The sequence below is a fragment of the Lontra canadensis genome, unplaced genomic scaffold, assembly GCF_010015895.1.
Source record: "Lontra canadensis isolate GAN:19392208 unplaced genomic scaffold, GSC_riverotter_1.0 scaffold3, whole genome shotgun sequence".
Classification (NCBI taxonomy): domain Eukaryota; kingdom Metazoa; phylum Chordata; class Mammalia; order Carnivora; family Mustelidae; genus Lontra; species Lontra canadensis.
Genome location: NW_022630997.1, coordinates 25122241 through 25142283, shown reverse-complemented (window position 1 = coordinate 25142283; position 20043 = coordinate 25122241). Strand labels below are relative to the sequence as shown.

At 40.0% G+C, this 20043-nt stretch overlaps 2 protein-coding genes across 2 annotated transcripts in view; one reads left to right on the top strand and one right to left on the bottom strand.

Annotated features, from left to right (window-relative positions):
* The window catches only part of PCGF5 (polycomb group ring finger 5), a 115271-nt gene that overhangs the window by 21140 nt on the left and 74088 nt on the right, over window positions 1-20043 (top strand). The gene's annotated exons all lie outside the window — the stretch shown is intronic.
* The window catches only part of LOC116858194 (collagen alpha-1(I) chain-like), a 48498-nt gene that overhangs the window by 21616 nt on the left and 6839 nt on the right, over window positions 1-20043 (bottom strand). Inside the window, exon 4 of the mRNA XM_032842845.1 lies at window positions 1058-1209. Coding sequence (XP_032698736.1) covers window positions 1058-1209 — 152 coding nt within the window. The remainder of the gene's footprint in view (window positions 1-1057; window positions 1210-20043) is intronic.

Below are 20043 nucleotides of genomic sequence, written 5' to 3'. Positions count from 1 at the left end.
GGTATGTTGAAAACTTCTTTATGTAAAAAGGACACATTTTCTTAAACCAGTGAATCTCAAACATTTTTGCAATCCTGACAGGTTGGAAACTCTAGTATAACTTGGAAATACTACCCTCCCCACCCCATCTCTCCCTGCCCCTCCCCCCAGCCACTTCTTCTCTCCTGCCTTGAGACTGGCCAGCCTATAGCACCCAGAAAGCCAGTAGCTCTGATATCCTATTCACTTTAAACCTCGTCATTGAACATCTCATAAACACTACCGCTCTCTATGTGTTTAATGAAGGAGTTCCATAAATGTAAAACTTCCCAAACTGCTGATGCTTCTGTCATCTTCTGCATCTAGGCATCCAGTTTTTAGAAATTAGAAACATATTTGGTTTTAGAGCCTTGCCTAGGTGCTTAAAAGAGCTAATAAATAATCATTGTTATTTTGGCTTTACAGGACTAATTTAAACCCACACCTTCCAAGGAAGCAGAAACATTATTCTTTTTGTCTAGATTCACATTGCCATTTAGAAAAGAGTTCTTCAGAGGAACCTGGGTAGCTTAGCCAGTTAAGTGTCTGACTCTTGATTTTGGCTCAGGTCTCTGGGTTGTGGGATTGAACCCTGCATCGGGCTTTACACTCAGTGGGAAATCTGCTTTAACTTCTCTCTCCCTCTCCCCCTCCTCATGCTTGCATTCTCTCTCTCTCTCTCTCAAATAAATAAATAAATCTTGAAAGGAAGAAAGAAAGAAAGAAAAGGAAGAATTTTTCAAGTTCTTCTCAAGATGATCCATTCATTCATTCAGTAGATATTGATTATGAAACACCAGACACTGGGTGTGGCCATGGCTAGGCGAGTCTACAATAGTGAATCAAAGCGACAAAACTTGTCTGTCCTCATGGAGCTCGCATTCTAGTGGGTTGAGATAGCCAATAAATACACAACACATAATCTGTCAGAGAGTGAGAAATGCTGTGGAGAAAAATCAGTCCACAGAAGTGTCAGAGTATATCCCTGTACCTAGTCATGTTTCCATCTTTCCCATCTTCCCCAAGTAGAAGGACTTACAGCAGCCCAGAAAGCCCTGTGTGATGTGGCCTCTCTTCTCCCTGACCGCAGCCCCTTCTCCATTCCGGGTCTCCTTGGCCTCCTTGCTGCTCTTGGGCATTGCATCATTCCCGTTGGTGGCCTTTCCATGTCTCTGTTCACCGCCGCTCTCCCTTCAGAAAACCATAAGACAAACTCCTCATCTCTTTTTGGTCTTTGCTTAATGTCACCTTCTTGTTAATTTCTTTCCTCGTTTTTAAATGTTAGTCACTCTCCTGATCCACTGCTTGCAGTGCTGCCTCTCCCAGAGGTCACAGCCCAGCGGAGGAGGTGATGCCACCAGCCAGGCACCATCCGAAGCAGAACAACATTGTAGGCTTCCTCTCCAGAGGCAGGTCTACCTGTGGTTGGAGAGCCCTCGGACTTTCAGTGTCGTTGGGAGAATTTTCAGTAAAGGCCCTGCGTGGGGTCAGCACTGCGGGCTGTCCCAGGCTTCTCCAGTAGCATCGATCCAACCCTGAGCTTAATTAGCAGGAATTCCCAGGGTGGCACTTGCCTTTGTCATGCCGTGGCATCGTCCTTCTTAGGGACTGGATGTAGTCTTTTGCAGTAGAGGGCCCTCTTGTAGATGGATTCTTTCTCCCCCGTGATTTTTGCCTGGGTGTGTTTGGTGTGTTTAGTCTGCTTCTCCTCCTTGGCAAGGCCATTCTTGTTTTGCTTCTCCCTCTCATTACCCACTGTGACTGCCTCTTCTAAGTCCTCTGCTTCGATTTCACTGACTATGCTGACCTTTTATATATTTCTTGTTTCTGTTCAGAAACCAAAACTGCATCTCGTACATGGCTGGCTTATATCTGCCTCATTCCCATTTTATTAAAAAAAAAGAAAAAAAAAAGACAAAAAACCTATTTTTACACCTTGTCTCTACCGCATCTTTACAGCATTAACAAGAACATCCCTGCTTCCACAGGCCGTTCAAGAGTTTATGACTAAACAACATTTGAAATGTGATTTTTGTCATGGGTTGGGTTTCCAGGGAGGCCAACCCTCAGGTGTAGTTTAGCGTTCAGCACGTTTGTTAGGGGGTGGGAGGGAAGTAAGGGGAAAAAGAACTTGAATTTTGGTACAGGCCCAGCAATGACCTTGGTCAGCCCCCCAGGTGTCTCTGCAGTTATAATGGCTCTTCAGAGTTGTCTTGACTTGCACTGGAATAGTCAGGCCTTTACCCTCCAGCAGCCCTCAGTCATTGCCTGTTGGCCACCTTGGGAAAGTGTGTGACCTTGAGCAAAAAGAGCCTCTGCATCAGAGATCATCCCTGTAGAAGCGCCAACAACAGCCCCAGCAAGTGTGGCAAGAGGGGGATCTGGGCAGTGCCTCTCAGCGTCTTCCACGTTAATGCAGGTGCCAGGCAGCGACAGCTCCGAGCAATGATGCAGTGCTTTCGGTATGAAGTAACCTCCATTGTCACTTTTAGTTTGTGATCAAAATTTGCTTCATTTCACTGAAAGCATAGGCTGTTGGAGCCTGAAGAGGCCGTAGAGAACCTCTGTCCAGCCCTCTTATTCAGTGGATGGAGAAATGGAGTAATAAGGAGAGGAAATCTCAGTTTGGTTTCCCCAGAAACAGACCTTAAGACAAGGATTTGAAGAGTAAATGGTTCATATGAGAGCTTCTCCCCCAGAAATATTAGCCAAGAAGTGGGCAAGTGTTACAGGGAAGAGAAGGAAGCCAGCAGAGTTGTATTTGCAAAAGGATTACTTCTGTGGGTTCCTGGAGCTCAGTCCCTTGGGGGAACTCAGGAAAACAGTGCACATACTTCAAAGTTGCCCTCTCCAAAGGGCAGAGTAGCTGGCGTATTTGCCCAGTGGCTTTCCCCATCCATCCTTGGCTGAGGGCAATTTCCTGGAGGCACTAACTTCTCTGCATTCCCAGCTCGCTCAGGCAAGGGCCCAGCCTGTTCCCAGAGCCAGAGTAGAAGCCGCAGGTGCTCACAGAAGGCTGCCTGCCCCACGGAGAGGTGAGCCCAGAAGGACGTAGGAGGGAGTGGGAGGCAGAAAGAGCAGGGATCTAGTCCCTCCTTCTGAGAAACAGTCTGATTGGCAAGCCAAGCACACATGCAGGCCTGAAAGAGCACAGCAGTTCACAGGCATTTGTAGCAGTTTGTGGGGACCATCCTGTATTCCAAGCCGTGCATTGCACGTGTTAGTGCCCAGGCGCTGCTAAAGGGCTGCCTCAGAAGAGGTTTTTTTGTTTTGTTTTTCATTTTTAAGAACAATTCTCAGTCAGAATTTTGAACATGGATTGATGTGGCCTGAGGGGTAGGGTAGCATACCGGTGATGAGTTGGGTGCCTTTGGAGAGGGCCATCTGGTTTTTCATCCTGCTTCCATCACTCAGTGGTCATTGGATGGTGGGCACGTGAAGCCTCAGTCTCCTCCTTCTCTTAAAAATGGGGATAGTCATGGAACACATAGGAGTGTTGAGAGCACTCATGAAGTAACTGATGTAAAAACACTGAACTGAGAACCTGCCACGTGGAAGGAGTTTGATAAACGTTAGCAGTGGTCATGATTCTTGTTGCCAGAGAATGGTAAGGTAAGGTCAAGCGGGAAAAATTAGGGCATGAGATTCAAGAATCTAGAAGAGGAATGCTGTGAAGTACGACCTCTGGGATGCTGGGGGAAGTGAAGGGAAAGGCTTGATAAAGTCAAAAAGGGCTGCCCACTCAGACCAAGTTCTCATGGGAGCCTGGGTCCAATCAGAATGAAAGTTTTTGGGGAAACCCAATATGTAAAAAGTATAAACAGAGCTGCTTGTTTGAAGGTGGAGTGGGGAAGCAGGGTCCTGTGTTCTCCCCTCCTCCCTCAACCACCCACAACCCCTGAGGGAATTCTGAGAAACCCCAAAGCTGTGAGAACAAAAACAATTTCTAAAGAAGGATTTTAAAAAGCTACTGTAACACCTCATTTGTTCTGTATTGAGTTAGTTTTCCAGAAAAACATTTTTTTAGAAACTCATCTTGGTTGAAATTTTGTTTCAGTGTGTTACTTTTTTGCCTTCTTAACAAGGCTGAATGAAAACCTTTTAATTTGTTCTTGATGATTTTTGATTATAGTAATGAACATTTAGTTACAGATCTGTGCTTTAATGTGGTGATTTCCAACCTCAGAGGTTCTGAAGAGTTAGGACTGTTTACTTACTTATATTGTGCTTTTTTAATTGTTACAAGAAGTAGCATGGCTTCAGGGAGGGTCTTGGAATTGGGAGCCAGACTATCCAGGTTTGTCCTTCAGTCTGGCATCTTATTAGCATAATGACCTTGGGCAAGTACTTAACCTCTCTTTGCCTCAGTTTCTTCTTCTATAAATTTGGAACAATCATTCTACTTACCTGGTAGGGTTATTGTGAGAAATAGATAAATTTTGTTCTCTCGATGCTTAGAATAGTGCCTGCATATAAAAAGTGTCATATAAGTGCTGTTGTAATAATAAGGAAGATGATGATTTTTTCTGTTTTTATAATTCTTCCGTCGTCGTCTTTGACGTAAGCCTATGGGCTCTCAAGCTAACCAACATGGACTCCCACCACCACTGTGATCTGGGGAAAATTCACTAGTGCTCTGTGATTCAGTTTACTCATCTGAAGAGTGGGACTAATAATACAAACTAGTTACAGGATTGTTGTGAGGATTAAATAGGATAAAATTTGTAAAGCCCTCAAAACAGTATTTGGAACATCGTGTCATAGTCATCATTATTATTAATTATTAAGGTTCTAGATGAAGGATACCATAACAGTACTGTAGTATAGAGCCAGAAGTTTTTACTATATTACTCCTTTAAAGCCTTAGAAGAAGGTTCCTTCTTGTTACTTCATTGGTTTTCAGTGAGTAGAGGTTTGTTGTTGTTGTTGTTGTTGTTGTTGTTGTTTTTTGAAGATTTTACTTATTTGACACAGAGAGAGAGAGAGAGAGCACAAGGAGGGGAGCAGCAGAGGGAGATGAAGTAGCGGGCTCCCCGCTGAGCAAGGAGCCCAAAATGTGGGGCTCGATTCCGGGACCCCGAGATCATGACCTGAGCTGAAGGCAGACGCTTAACTGACTGAGCCACCCAGGAGCCCCTAGCGATTGTTAATCTTACTTAAACAATAAACATTTTCAATGTGCTTCTTAACATTGGAGTAAGGAGTGGATGGGCAGAGGGATTAACCATTGATGCTATGTAATACAGTGTTTATTATCAAACACTGACTCAGAACTTTTAGATATCTTTGTGTGGAAGGAATTAGATATTTTTTGATTAAAAGGTTGACATAATTAGTATTCATACAAAGGGATACTGTCAAAGGAAGAAAAACAGTAAAGAACTGTGTTGGTAGAAATGACTAGAAGCAACACAGGGTAGGCAGCAGATTTTCTGATATAGAAGAGAGACCAAACATGTGATAAAAAGTAGGCAAACAGTGATTTTGTGGGGAGAATGTTCAGCCACCAGCCACCAGTGTACCCCTTGATACTCAACATTTTAAGAGCTAAATTAGATCTGCAGATCATGCCACTATCGAGACTAACCCATTGCACGAGGATTCTGTAATGCCAAAATTTTACTGCATAAGTGTTAAGAAAAATTAGCCAGTGCTGGAGAATAAGGCACAAGGATGATTGCATGTCCTTGCAGTGTTCTGCTGGAGCATGGTCAGACATACCCAGCCAAGGACCACATAATTCTCTAGGGAAATGTTATTTTCTTTAACTTACTAGTTGCTATTGATCAAGACCCAGATTTTATAAAGTTAGATGTTAATTGTAGATAACTTGCAAATTACTTGGCTCTGGTGGAGAAGATAACCCCAAAGTTTAGAGTTTCAGTGACCTATAGGACCAGTTTTATATCTGAACTATTTTTAAGCTTAATGTGTTCTTTCATAGACTATACATACTTCAGTCTTTCCTATTCTTACTGAACCAGATGTATCGTCCTGCTGGTTTTCTCCTTAATGATTTAAATAAATATTGGACATGTGCTTAATTTATATTTATGTAAGAGTCACGTCTTTAACTTCTTCAAAACTATATCCCAACAAACAACCTACCTGTTAATGGAAATTTCCTTTCCTACTGTTTGCTACTTCCCCTAACATTTTTATTTTTCATTGTAATTTCAAAATCGGGATATATTTTATAGGTCTTTTATTTATTTTTTTAATTAAAGGCATTCTGTGAAGAACAGAAGCAAGTGTAGGTAGTTAAAATTTTTAAACCTGATTCTTTTAGGCTAAGGCGAATCGTGAACCTAATGGTTGCAGTAAGATCCACGTCTCCGAAATGTGTGTAAGCTGACGTAACACTTTTACACAGCTTTCATGTGATTGTACCGCTAGCTGGTCTCTGTGGGAATTGATTGAGTTTGCGGACCATGACATCAAGGATTGTAAAAGTGTTCCCTTTTATGTAATCAGAACTACAAATGAGACAGTGATGAAATTTATAGAACGTGTTCTTTAATGTGTTCTTTAAAGAAATGTTTTAGAATTAGGAATATATGTTTAATTTGGATACAGTCCTGCCCTCTCTTTACTCCTCATACAATATCTGACAAGACATATGGTAGGGAAGAGAGGTATTTGTTAGGGATGTCTTAGACAGAATCCCAGCATTGGATCATAAATTTAACTTGTGACTTTCAAGGTCATCGCTTGGATTGTTAAAGTTAGGTGATCCTAAGGTTTTCATGAAAAACTTCTTATATTTGTTGCTCCTCCCTTTGTTAGAAGTTTGCTTTCAACTGTCTTAGATGCCTTAACTAAAATTTGTTGATAGATATTTAATATTTAATTCTTTTGGAATGGAAGCTCCATGAGGACAGGTTGTGTCTGCTTAATTCATACATGTGTTCAGGCACCTGTCACAGTACCTGGTATGCAGTAGGCCCTCAGCGAAATAATCCAGGGTGAGTGACTACGTGCTTGCCTTCACTCTGTTATAAAACAAGGAACAAAAAAAAACAAGACAAAACAAAACAAGGAACACATTTAGAACTTGATCACAGATGGATGATTTCAAATGCTGGATGTCGCTAGAATTTAGTTCCCCACCAGTAAGAATCGTGGACATCGTGGACACACAGCATATCCTTCAAGTTCTCTTGTCCTCTGTCTCAAACTCATCCATTCTCTGCAGTGTTGGTTGTTGTTGTGTAATTAGCCAGTTTGGAAATAACCAAAATAGGGAATAAATTGACAGGAAATGATAGACCATTTCTATCCAGACAAACCTTTGGTTCTCAGAAGTCTTGGAAGATGATAAACCTGAGAACCCCCAAAATGCTAAGAGAATAAAAGCAATTAGTTGTACATAGGAAAAGATACCCCACTCCCAATTTGTCATTGCTCTGTCCTTTTTCTCTCTCCTCCATCTCTGATTCCTTACCCCCTTTAACTACCTTGGTTCCTTTTTCTGAAAATGAGTACATTGGGTATTGATTTGGTGCTGTGTAGGCCACCAAGTTGAAGAAATATAATAAACTGCCTTTAGCTGGGCATAGTGTCAGAAGTTTCCTAAGTGTTCTAAGTTTTAGCTTCTTTCTCACAAAATGCCAAAAATAGAGATCTTTGTAAAATTCAGAGCATGCATTCAGTGTGATTAAATTGAATATATATGTAATTGAATATATTATGTATTAAATTTATAATTTTTTATATAAACAACTCCTTAAAATTTTGTGGGAAAACCAAAGTCTAGGTAATACAGGTTTAGTATTCTCATCCTTCCAGTCCACTGAGATTAGAACTGTAAATACACTCATTTTTTTTTTTAAGATTTTATTTATTTATTTGTCAGAGAGAGAGAGTATAAGCAGGGAGAGTAGCAGGCAGAGGGAGAAGCAGTCTCCCTGCTGAGCAAGGATCCCTATGTGGGACTCTATCCCAGGACCTTGGGATCATGACCTGAGCCAAAGGCAGATGCTTAACCAACTGAGCCACCCAGGCATTCCAATACATTCATTTTTAAAGCAGCAAATCTATTTCTATTTTCTCACTAGAATCACTAAATTGGGCAAAATCTTCATCTCCTTGATTCTCCATGTCATCCATTCTTGAGCACAGTTGCTCCCAAATAGTTTGAAAGGATATTGTTAATTTTCTTTTTTCTGAATTTCCAAATTACAAAGAGCACATATCCACCATCCCTCCCCAAATCAGCCCTCACCAACAGTATGTGAGTAAAAACATTACTTGTAGTCCCAGATAGCGATATCCCAAGTGACAGTATTATATCCAAAGTTCATTTACAAACTAATTGTCATGAACCAAACCTAACGTACACTTTTTCCTCTAAAAATTTTGTTATAAATATTGGAAATAATGGGTTTCACGTCTTCTATTGGATGTGCTATGCTCTTTCCTGATTTTCTCCCACAGTTTAGTCCCCCACCTCATTCAGATGTAAGCTCTATGAGAACGGGGTCTTTGTCTGCTTCACCTTTTTATTTCCTGTGACAGGAACAGGCCACGGCACATTGTAGAAGAATTATGAGGTGCATTTTCAGAGAATGGGCTTTTAGCCCAAAAAGCACTTTTCCTAAAAGTGTTTTAAGGAGGATTTTTTTTCAGCCTGCCATTCGATTATATTCAATTTCAGGACCATCTTGGGTGAGGAGAGGGTGCAGTTGATGGTATTCCGTCTTCTTCTAGTAGAAGGTCGTGGTATGAGGGCCATTTGCGATAGCATCATTTTTCTATCTTTCACTTTTTTCTCCCTATTTCTAACTTTTTATTTTGACCAATTTGAAATCTACAGATAAGTTGCTGCAATAGTTCAATGAACATCTGTATACTTTTTACTTAGACTTACCATTTGCTAACATTTTACCATATTTGTTTTATATCTCTATATACATATATTATTACAGTTCCTCACAGAACTACCTAATGTTTAAGAATAAGTTGCAGGTGTGACTTTTCACCTCTGAATGCTTCAGTTTGTATCACCTAAAAGGAGATACAGTTGCCATATTCAGGACAGAAACATTGATACAGTAGTTCATCTAGTGTACAGACCTGTCTTGGTGATCTCCTTTAGAACAATATATACATTTAACAACAGCAAAGAAGTCTTAATCCAGGAAACAGTCCCCAGTCACAGATTACATTTGGTTATAGAGCTTCTCCAACCTTTCTCAGTGTTCTGTGTCTTTCTTGACATTAACATTTTTGAAAAATACAGGCCATTTGTTTTATAAAATGTCCTTCAATGTGGACTTATTTATAGCTCCTCATAGTTAGAGTCAGGTTATGCATTTTTGGCAGAAGTGGTATCGTCTCCTCCTAAGTCTATCACCTCAGCAGGGCCATGATGTCAGGTGGTCCCATTACTAATGGCATTAAATTTGATCACGTGATTTGGTTAATGGCCAACAGATTTCTCCACTGTAAAGATACCTTTTCCCCTTTGTAATTCAGAAGTAATCTGTGGAGAGATACTATAAAACTATGTAAAGATCCTACTCCTCAACAAACTTTCACCTAATGGTTGTAGGAACTCTGGAGATTCTTGCCTGAATCCATGACAGCAATGGTGGTTGCAAATTGGTCATCTTCTGACTCTTTCGTTCCTCATATATTTGTAAATTGTAAATGCCATTGTATATGCCATTGTAAGGAAGGGCTTCCACTTTGCCCATTTGTTTATTGCCTTATTACAAATATGGATTCAGGGAGGGGCGTCTGGGTGGCTCAGTCATTAAGCGGCTGCCTTCAGTTCAGGTCATGATCCCAGGGTCCTGGGATCGAGCCCTGCATTGGGCTCTCTGCTCGGTGGGGAGCCTGCTTCTTCCTCTCCCACACCACCTGCTTGTGTTCCCTCTCTTGCTGTGTCTCTCTCTCCCTCTGTGTCAAATAAATAAATAAAATATTAAAAAAAAAGAATATCTTCAAAAAAAATCAAATGTGGATTCAGGGTTTCATGGATTCTTTTCTTAAATTCAATGTGTTATAGTACATTACCATAATTTATTTCAATGTTCAGATTGTCCTAGAATTGGCCTGACTACACTGAGCACTAGCATCTGGGGAGAGAAATACTTAATCCCAAGAGTAGGAAATATTTTTAGTACATTCACAGTGCTTCTGAAATTTTAATTGCATACAAATCACCTGGGGCCCCAGATTCTGCATTCCTAACAAGCTCCCGGGTGGTGCTGATGCTGATGGTCTGTGGACGGCAGGTGAAGTAGCAAAGGTGTAGAAGTCTGTAGGCCGATCTGGAAGACTTAAAATACATCTTGTTCTACCTCTATTAGTATGAAAATTCCCCTTATTAACATGGAAGAGACTGCTCATTTGAAGAGTGTGTGAGCTCTGCTAGGCATGGGCAGAGAAGAGCTACACCCCAGTTACTCGATTCCCAGAAATCATGATGATGTGGAGCACTGTATTCCCCTTCTTCATGCTTACTTTTGAATTTCCCTAGAAATCCTGACCTTTCAGGGAACTGTCTTCAGTTCCAACAGGGATCAGGGGAAATTGTGCCACCTGATTGGAGGATGTGTCTCTTGTGTTCTCCCTTAGACCCAACTTTATTGATACCAACGGAAGTTAGGCAGTTTGAGCTCTCCTCCTCAAAAAAAGAAACATTTATTTATTTATTTATTTATTTATTTATTTATTTATTGGCTCCACAAAAGTTATGAGTTTCCTGTCATTGGCTTTTGGCCCATGGATTTGGATTTGGATTTGGATTTCAGTGGCTTTTGGCCAAATAATTTCCTTTTTCCCTTTTAACGTTATTTTTTGACAAATAGCTGTTGGCAATCCAGCCCTCTGCAGTTTGCGACCGCTACATTCTTAAAAATTCCAGATGTCCATGGAATTTTGTATTGCTTTGTCATCTTGTCCAATCTGTTCACATTTTTATCAGTAATCCTTTTTCCCCTTGTCATGATTTCATTTACCCGTCTGTCATCTGACTTTTCTATTTCCCCTTACTTCACCCTATTAAGAATGGATACGGGACCCCCCGGGTGGCTCAGTAGGTTAGACCTCTGCCTTCAGCTCAGGTCATGATCCCAGGGTCCTGGGATCGAGCAGCACATAAGGCTCTCTGCTTGGCAGGGAACCTGCTTCCTTCCTCCTCTTTCTCTGCCTGTCTCTCTGCCTACTTGTGATCTCTCTGTGTCAAATAAATAAATAAAATCTTTAAAAAAGGAATGGATAGGATCTTCCCTACAGACGAAGAGAGCTTTACATCTGAGGGAATCCCTCCGTGGAGGTTGTGGAGGGAGCGTCAGATATCAGAGGACAGCCAGTGTGATGGACTGAGTGTTTGGGCTACTCATCAGCATTGGGAAATAAGTGAGTGTGGAACCCATGGGCACGTACCAACTCATTTAACAAAATCCAAAGGATTTCTAAAATGAAGGTTTTGTTTCTGTTTGTTTTTATGTTTGTTTTATTCTCTGCCATTTGTATCTTCTGCTGTTTCTGGCATTTAAATAGATAACTGATAATAGTATTAGACTAAAGTAAAACTTGGGCAATTTCTGACTTATGAATGATTCACAAGTTCATATGCCCCCATCAGTGCTCTCTGTTAACTCCCAATTCCCTTCAGAAGACCAGCTCCCACTTCCCTGCTAAGGGATGCTGTCTTACTGTTATTGCAAAGAATCTCCCTGCTCCTGGAGCCTCCATCTCTAACAGAAGGTACTGTAGCCCTTGTGATCTCTTTCTTGGTCATGGCACATAATAACATGTTCATTGAATTATGTGGGATTAGAAGGGATTTTATTCCCCCCTCTCTGAGTAACGTATGTCACCGAGGGTGTTTAATATGGCCACACAATGAAAATATTATGTCGGAAAGCTAACCTGGAAATCTAGTAAGATACATAAGCAAGTAAATACCTTTTATGCTTTGTCTGTTGGAGGATGCAACCTGAAGATTTCTAGTATCAAACTGTATAATTGGCATAGCCTGGTGATAGATGATTGTCCCTTAGAGGTTCAGTGGTTGCTATAGAAGCTCAGGGCCAGAACTGTGCTCTGTGCAGGCCACTACTAGGGTATTTGGGGATTGGGTCATGGCTGGGTGCCAAGGCCCTGTGGAAAGCAGAAAGGCTGTTTCAGTCCCTCAAGTGCTAGACACCTTGTACCAATTAGACCACACCTGCTTTCTTCTGTTTGGCCTCTCCCTTTTTCCCACCTGTGAGCTACTCTTTAAAAAAAAAATCACTGAAAATGAGAAACTGTTCAGGTTCTGACTCAGATCTCTGTGTATCTTTACAACCTCTTGGAACTGTGTGAATTCTAGTGATGGTAGTAAGTAGGAGAAAATTTGCACCTATTCTCTCATTCATTTTAAGATTGAAAAATTCTCAGGTGAGCTGCTTTACGCACATAAAAAAAAAAAAAAAAAAAAAAAGAACTCAGCAGGACTGGGGCAGCACCCTCCACAGTGGGCAAAACAGAGTTTAACATATAGGTCCTAGAAGTCCTTATTAAATGATCCAAAGCAAAATGGCAATGGAGTGCTTTTATTTTCATTTCCCATCTTATCAGCTTTTCAAAACATCATTTTAATTCCAACGAACTTGGATCCCTCGTTATATTTCCAATGCTGTATTTAAACATTGCCTGAATGTCTGTCCCTGGCTGTTTATACACAGACATATGCGTACACCAATTTGCTGTATCCAAACGCAGGAATGCCTGCTCAGTTGATGTGATTAGCTGGAGGAATTGGTTGTTAGGTTGAAGAATACCCTTGTGGTTATTATAAATTCTGCCAACATTTACTAAACATCTGCTGAGACCTGAGCTGGGCCCTGTCTGTCTCTGCCTTTAGGTTATCTACCATCTTTCCTGATAGATTACAAAACACAAAGCATGAACACTAATCCGAAACCAGCTAAATACCAGGTGCATGGGGCTCCAGCAGTTCTCAGAAAAGAGAGAGTCCAGTGAGGTGGAAGGGTTGGAAGAATGGACAGTTTGGAAAGATTTATCATTGCAGTTGGCCTTAATGGATGGTGAAAGGAGGAGAAAGAGGAGAACATTCCATTTAGTGGTGAACAATATAAGCAAAGGCAGGTGGTTGGCATTCATAGCTTTTTTTGTGGGTCAGTGATAGCTTGGTCCAGTTGTGGTGTTCTAGGTTGGAAAGAGTGCAGTTAAGATGTTAAGCTTGCTTGGTACCAAGTCCCAGAGGTGCTGTGCTGCCACAGAGCAAAGTGATCTAGAATGTGCTTGAGCAGCACCTGGACAGTCCTGGAACCACTCTGCTACGTCCCACTCTTGCCTCCATCTCTCCTGAGCTTTGTGCTCCTGGTTGTCCCACAAACTCCGTGCCACTGTTTCCTCACATGTAAAATAAGAATGGTGATTTTATTTATCTCACAGGGTTGCTGTTGGAGCAAAAGAAATAATAATCACACCAATTGTTTAGCACATTCTGGGTACTTGGTAAGGCTTGTCGCATCATTAATTATTAGCAAGGGAGAGAAAGAGTGGAAGCTATGCCTTAGAAAGCTGACTTTGATTCAAGATAAGCTGATTGAAGCTCCAGGAGGCTTTCTGGAGTTGCCTTTTGCCTGGATGGAGTCGAAGACAGAATTTTAGAGGTGTCTCCACAATCTCCAGCCTCTGTAGGCAGGCATGGGAAAGGGTCTGGGGTGACATGTTAAACAAAGCCATTCTGTTTCCACTACATCTCCCTTTCACAGATTTTAGAAATGATTGTGCTTGATAGTCATTCAGAAATGATCTGGTAGGTGTAATCAGCAGTGTTCCTTAATGGCCATAGAGAACTCAATGTTGGTCAGTTAGGGGAAGTGAATTGTGGAGCCAGAAGTAACTGGAAGTTTATTTGCTTTTTCTTCTTCTTCTTCTTCTTTTTTTTTTTTTTTTTTTTTTGGTTAATATTTTATATTGTGTGCCCAGAGGCTGCTGTGCTGACAGGGATAAGATAGAGAATTGAATCTGAATAAATCAAAATGGAAAATAGCTCTGAATATCCCTACAGGAATTGCAGTGCCTAACTTCGATAACTCATGCGTGCTAATTCTGTTTGTTGTACTTACTCTTTGGGTGGACAAGAAAACGGAAAGCAGTTCTCTCTATAAAAACAGGAATTCCATTTCATACCGTTCCTTGAAGTTGTTCTTTCTTTTAGCTGTAAGATTTTTAACTGGAAGTAAGTTTAATTCATCTAATAGGAAGTTTGAATTTTTACTATGCTTCTTTTTATAAAAATATGAATAAGCTGTACTTCAGTCCTATCTTCATGGTGGAAAGTTGTATGAAAAGAATTTTACAGCATGAGCATTATGCTTCCTGAAGAAACCACATCCTCAAAGGATAATGTTACAAAACATTTACATTTTTGTTTCTCATGGTAAGTTTTACTTCCTAAGTATTACTTGTCTTTATTTTGACTCTGAATATTATAGATGTTTTCATATATGGTAAGGAGTGTTCTTATATGCAGTTTAAAAAGGGTTTCAAAGGTCAAAGTTATAAATAGTTCTGGTATAGCGCTCCAAGTATAATGCCATCATGTACTGACAGCAATAGTTGTTAATTCTTGGTGATATTTATGCCTTATAAAACACAATAGAAATAATCAGTTAAAAATGAGTGTGACTGGGGTGCCTGGGTGTCTCAGTGGGTTAAGCCTCTTCCTTCGGCTTGGGTCATGGTTCGGAATCCTGGGATCGAGCCCCGCATCGGGCTCAGCAGGGAGCCTGCTTCCCCCTCTCCCTCTGCCTGCCTCCATGCCTACTTGTGATCTCTCTCTCTGTCAAATAAAAAAAAATCTAAAAAAAAAAATGAGTGTGACTCTTATGTTTGAAGAAGCACATCTCTCTAGTTCTTCATCTGTGCAGTCTTTAATATATACTGTGCATATGTGTGTGTGTCTATGTATACGTTTATGTGTATATGTATCAACGAGTCCCTGTAACTGTTTGGCCATGTGTAGCACAGAGTAATTCTATGCCGGGTATTGTAAGTATTACCTTGAATCAGATTCCTTTGAATGGATCCAAAAGAATGTCTAGAATTAAATACATGATAAATTGATTTTAAAATAAATATATTCTGGCTTATATACTTGGCAATTATATTAATATAAATGGGGATTCACCACTCCTCCTTTCTGTGTAGTTCAGTCAACCCCTGTCTGGCTTCCTTCTTTTCCTAGTTACCCGAGTGTCATCATCCTGACTTTTCTCTTAACTCCTTTCTTCTACCCACTGTATCTACAATTCTCTACCCATTAGGTCAGTCCATTTAATTATTGTGCTGCTTCTTTACCAGCATGGCTGGGTTACAAATCAGTACCACTAGAAAGATGTTATCCAATTCCACAAGGTTCTCGGTGCTGCTGGGTTTTTTGGTTTCGGTTTTGGGTTTTTGTGGGAGGGGTTATTTGTTTGTTTTTATTATTCTTATGTATGTGCCTGGACAAATTCTCTCTCATTTCCCAGCCATGATCCTAAATTTGATCATTTTCCATAAATTCTTTAACACAGAGGTAGCTGAGCTGTGGTTCCCTCTTCTGACAGGAACCTCCCAGATGGGAATTTCCAGTCCCCTACCACAGAGAGTTCTGGTGCTGCTGCTCCAGTCTCTGTCTGGGTCATCATATGGCCATCTTCCCTCTGCATCCGTATCTGCACATGGTACTCTCCCTGCCTTTCTCCTGTTCTTATAAGGACACCAGTCCTATTGGAGTAAGAGCCCAGCTACTCTAGCATGACCTATTGTAACTTCATTATACCTTCAAAGACTTTATTTCTGAATAAAGTCACACTCACAGGTACGGGTTAGAACTTCAACATGTCTTTTTGAGGGACATAGTTTAATCCATAACAGGTATTTAAAATACATCTGTGTAATATTTAACATGTAATACTTAACATGTGTGTTGAGGGTTTGTGTTTCATGTGGCATACATATTATGATGAAGTTAATGAACCAAGGATAGAAGTGTGAAATATTCACCTGGTTGTTGAGTATGGGTATTGTATCACACATGTCAACTTCTAAGAGTTAAATTCTCTTTATTCAGTTTTATTGATGACTAGTTTATTGTTAGATACTTCTAAAGTGATTTAATTTACATAACATAAAGTCTTCATGTAAGCCCTCATGCCTGTGCTTATAAATTCGGTTCCTAATTACAGAAATTCTTTCCTTTTCCAGTAGAAATGAGTACTCCACTTAAAACTTCAGACTTTATTGGTTAAAAAAATGATTAAAGAATAAATTGTTCAGGAAATACTATAAAGGAAACTGATCTACTAATTTATAATTATCAAGTTCCAATTAACTTCCTTGTCAGTATTTGTGATAAGCATCATTCTTCTAAACTTTTTAGGAAGTGAAGTACCACCGTAAGTTGTTCAAATCAAGAACAACAATTCTTGACAAAACTTACCTTTTAAAAGCACAAGTGAGTACATGTAATTGCCTCTCTTCCTTGGATTTTTCTGCAGTTTTCTTAATTTAGTCAATTAAAATGCCAGTATTCAAGTGATCTAATATTAAAGCCTCCTCCTTTGTAATTCAGAAGTATAGTAGTGAATGGACCTCAGTTATGATAACTTATGTGAAAAGTACTTTGAAACTCTTTTACCCTTTCCACAGATTCTTCTTGATTTGCCTAGAACAGTCATCCAGAAAGCTGGAAGGGAAGAATATCATTACAACCTATCAGCTTCATTATAAGAATAGAAGCATTCCTCCCTCTCCTCAGACTGTCAAGCCAGATCTACTTCCCACAGCTCCATTATCCTCATTTTAAATATGTCCTCTCTTGTTGGAGCTGCTGTTCTTCAAAGGAAACAGGATGGTGAACACTTACCCCCTTGCCCTTCATGGCCTCTTCTCAGACCAGGATCCAGGCTGCTGAAGCTGGCCATGGGGAGACTGGCAGTGACATAAGCACACATTCTAGCATGACTTCCCAGGTCAGGTCAGCTTGTAGTGCTATCTCAAAGTCTGTAAGCAGATAGCTTACCCCTCGAAGCCCTGTTTTTTTCTCTTAGATCAGCACTCTAGAATCCCAGGTAGAATGGGGAAATACTTTCTCTTTAAATGCCACTGGGACTATACAGTGTCTTGGAGTTGGAGGTGAGAGACTAAGTCTGCTCTTCAGTAAACAGGAGAGAATGTTTTTATTTAATATTCCTTTTCTCTTTGTTGGCAGACTTTCTCCATTGTGATGTAGGAGAAAGAGCAGATTATATTTAGCTTCTAAATAATGAAAGATCGTTTCCATCTGAGTTATTTGATGATGATGATAGTGATGATGATGGTGGTGATGATGACGGTAGTTAAGCCATTCTATCTATTCTATTCATTGCCTGGAAAATAGAAATCATAAAGTTAAGGTGTTACACTAAGACAAGAGCTTATTGGAATTGTAGAAGTTTTCAACCCTGGGACACAGGAAAGTTTTTATCGGATATCATCTGTACATGCTCACAGAGAGATGCTCTTGATCAGGAATTGACAAATAGTACCCCAAAGGCCAAATCTAGTTTGCTGCCTGTTTCTTGAATAAAGTTTTATTGGAACACAGCTATACCCATTTGTTTGCTTATCTGTTGTTTTGGGCAGATTTACCCTATATGAGCAGAGTGGAGTTACAACAGAAACCATGTGATCCACAAAGCCTAAAATATTTCCCATCTAACCCTTACAGATAAAATTTGCCAACCCCTGCTCTAAGTAATTTTTCCAAATTGTAAAACCATATAATTGAAGAACTTTAAGGGTCATTAGAGATTATGTATCCCAAGTCTAAAGCAATGTCATAGGTGGGTAGACCAAGGCTCATGAATGGTCATGAGCCAGTTTGCCAATGGTCTTAACTGTTTGCTGTGATTTTCTTTTCCTTTTTAGAAAAGGAAGATTTTTCTTCCTTTTTATCATGGTAAAATAAATAAACATGGGAAAATAAATTTTACCATGTTAACCATGTTTCAGGTATGTCGTTCAGTGGCATTAAATACATTCATACTGTTGTACAACCATGTCCACTATCTATGTTCAGAACTTTTTCACCAACCTAAACTGAAACTCTATACCCATTAACCTAACTCTCCACTCCCACTACCCCTAGTTCTGGCAACCACCATTGTACTTTTTGTCTCTATGGATTTGACTACTCTAGATACTTCATTTGAGTAGAATCATACAATGCTTGTCCTTTTGTAACTAGCTTATCCAGAATTTTTTCTTAATTGAAGGAAATGTGCTTTACAGAACCAAGAAAATTCTAGCCTTATCCCTGACTTATTTACCACTTGACTGGGCCCAAAGAAACTGATCAGCTTAATATTCTCAGCTCTTAAAATGGCACATTTTATTATCTTTCTCTAAGGAATTCAATAGTGTCATAGTATTAGTCAGCTATAGTTTAAAAAAAAAAAGAAAGATCTTAAAATTTACAGTAGAATAGTCACAAATATTAATTTTGCACTTCAGTTATTTGTTTCCAGAATTTTGATATAAGGGAACACAAATGAATACTCAGAAAGTAACTTTGTGGTCATTGGAATCAGAGTCAGAGATGAGGGATGATAATTCAAGTCTCATGAACCAATGATGGGTAGGCTCAGAGCATACTTCTCTGGTGACTAGTTCAAAATTTGCCAAATTCAGTGTCTATCTTCCTAGACAATGCTGCCTATGCACAGCTCACATCTTGCCCTTTGTTCATCATTCTTTTTCTATTTGCATAAAGCTACCCAGATGGGGTAAAATATACCTGATTATGTTTTAGTTTACTGTCACATTTCAGTTCTGCCTCCCTAAGACTATCGCTAGGTCACTCATTTGGAATTTTGAGTGTTCATAAAATTCTTTAGATATCTGTGCATCCTATTTCTTGATTTCACCTTGAGGAATTTAAGTTGTGATTTTCATATTTTACTCATTTGCCACTTAGAAGTAACATTATTTTAAAATTCTTAACAGGACAAGAAAGGGCAAGTCTCAGGAAAGTTAGGTTACTAAGTGTTGCCTGTACATACATCCTCAAAGCAAGTAGATCGTACTAACGCATTTGTTCTAAGTATTTGTTTGTCATTAGGCCTTGAATTATGTCTTTTGTTTTATTGCTCTTTTTTCCAAATAGTGGGGAAGGATATGGATATGAAATTCTCAAGATGAATTCAGTGTTGTTTGCTTACTAAGTGTACTAAGTGCATTGCTGATATTATCTCCTTAAAATCCCCTTAAACCCCTCTGGAATATATACTTTTATTATATCCATTTAGGTTATGAGGAAACTGAGAGACAGAATAGTTCTTTGCCCTATGACATACAGCCAGTAAGAGACTGTGCCCAGGGCACCTGGATGGCTCAGTCAGTTAAGTGTCTGCCTTTGACTCAGGTCATGATCCCAGGGCCCTGGGATCAAGTCCCACATGGGGGGTTGGGGTGGGGAGGTCCCTGCTCATTGGGTAGTCTGCTTCTCCCTCTGCCCCTTCCCCCTGTTCTTGATTTCTCTCTCTCATTCTTTCTCTCTCAAATAAATAAAATCTTAAAAAGAGAGAGAGATTGTACCAGAACTTGAACGTTGGCAGTCTTGACTGCAAAGTCAGATTTCATTTATTTGCTTGTTCATCTGTTCATTCATTTATTCCAACAAATATTTAATGAGATCCTGTTATTTTTTTGTTATTTTTTTAAAGATTTTATTTATTTATTTGACAGAGAGATAGAGAGTACAAGTAAGCAGAGCAGCAGGCAGAGGGAGAGAAAGAAACAGGCTCGCTGCTGAGCAGGGAGCCCGATGAGGGGCATGATCCAGGACCTGAGCCGAAGGCAGCCGCTTAACCAACTGAGCCACCCAGGCGCCCCAGAGATCCTGTTATGTTTTAGAATTGATTCAAGGGATATAGCAGTAATGATAAAAGCCTTGTCCTCATGGAGCTTATGCTGTTAACCACTTTTCATATATATATATATATATATATATATATATATATATATATATAT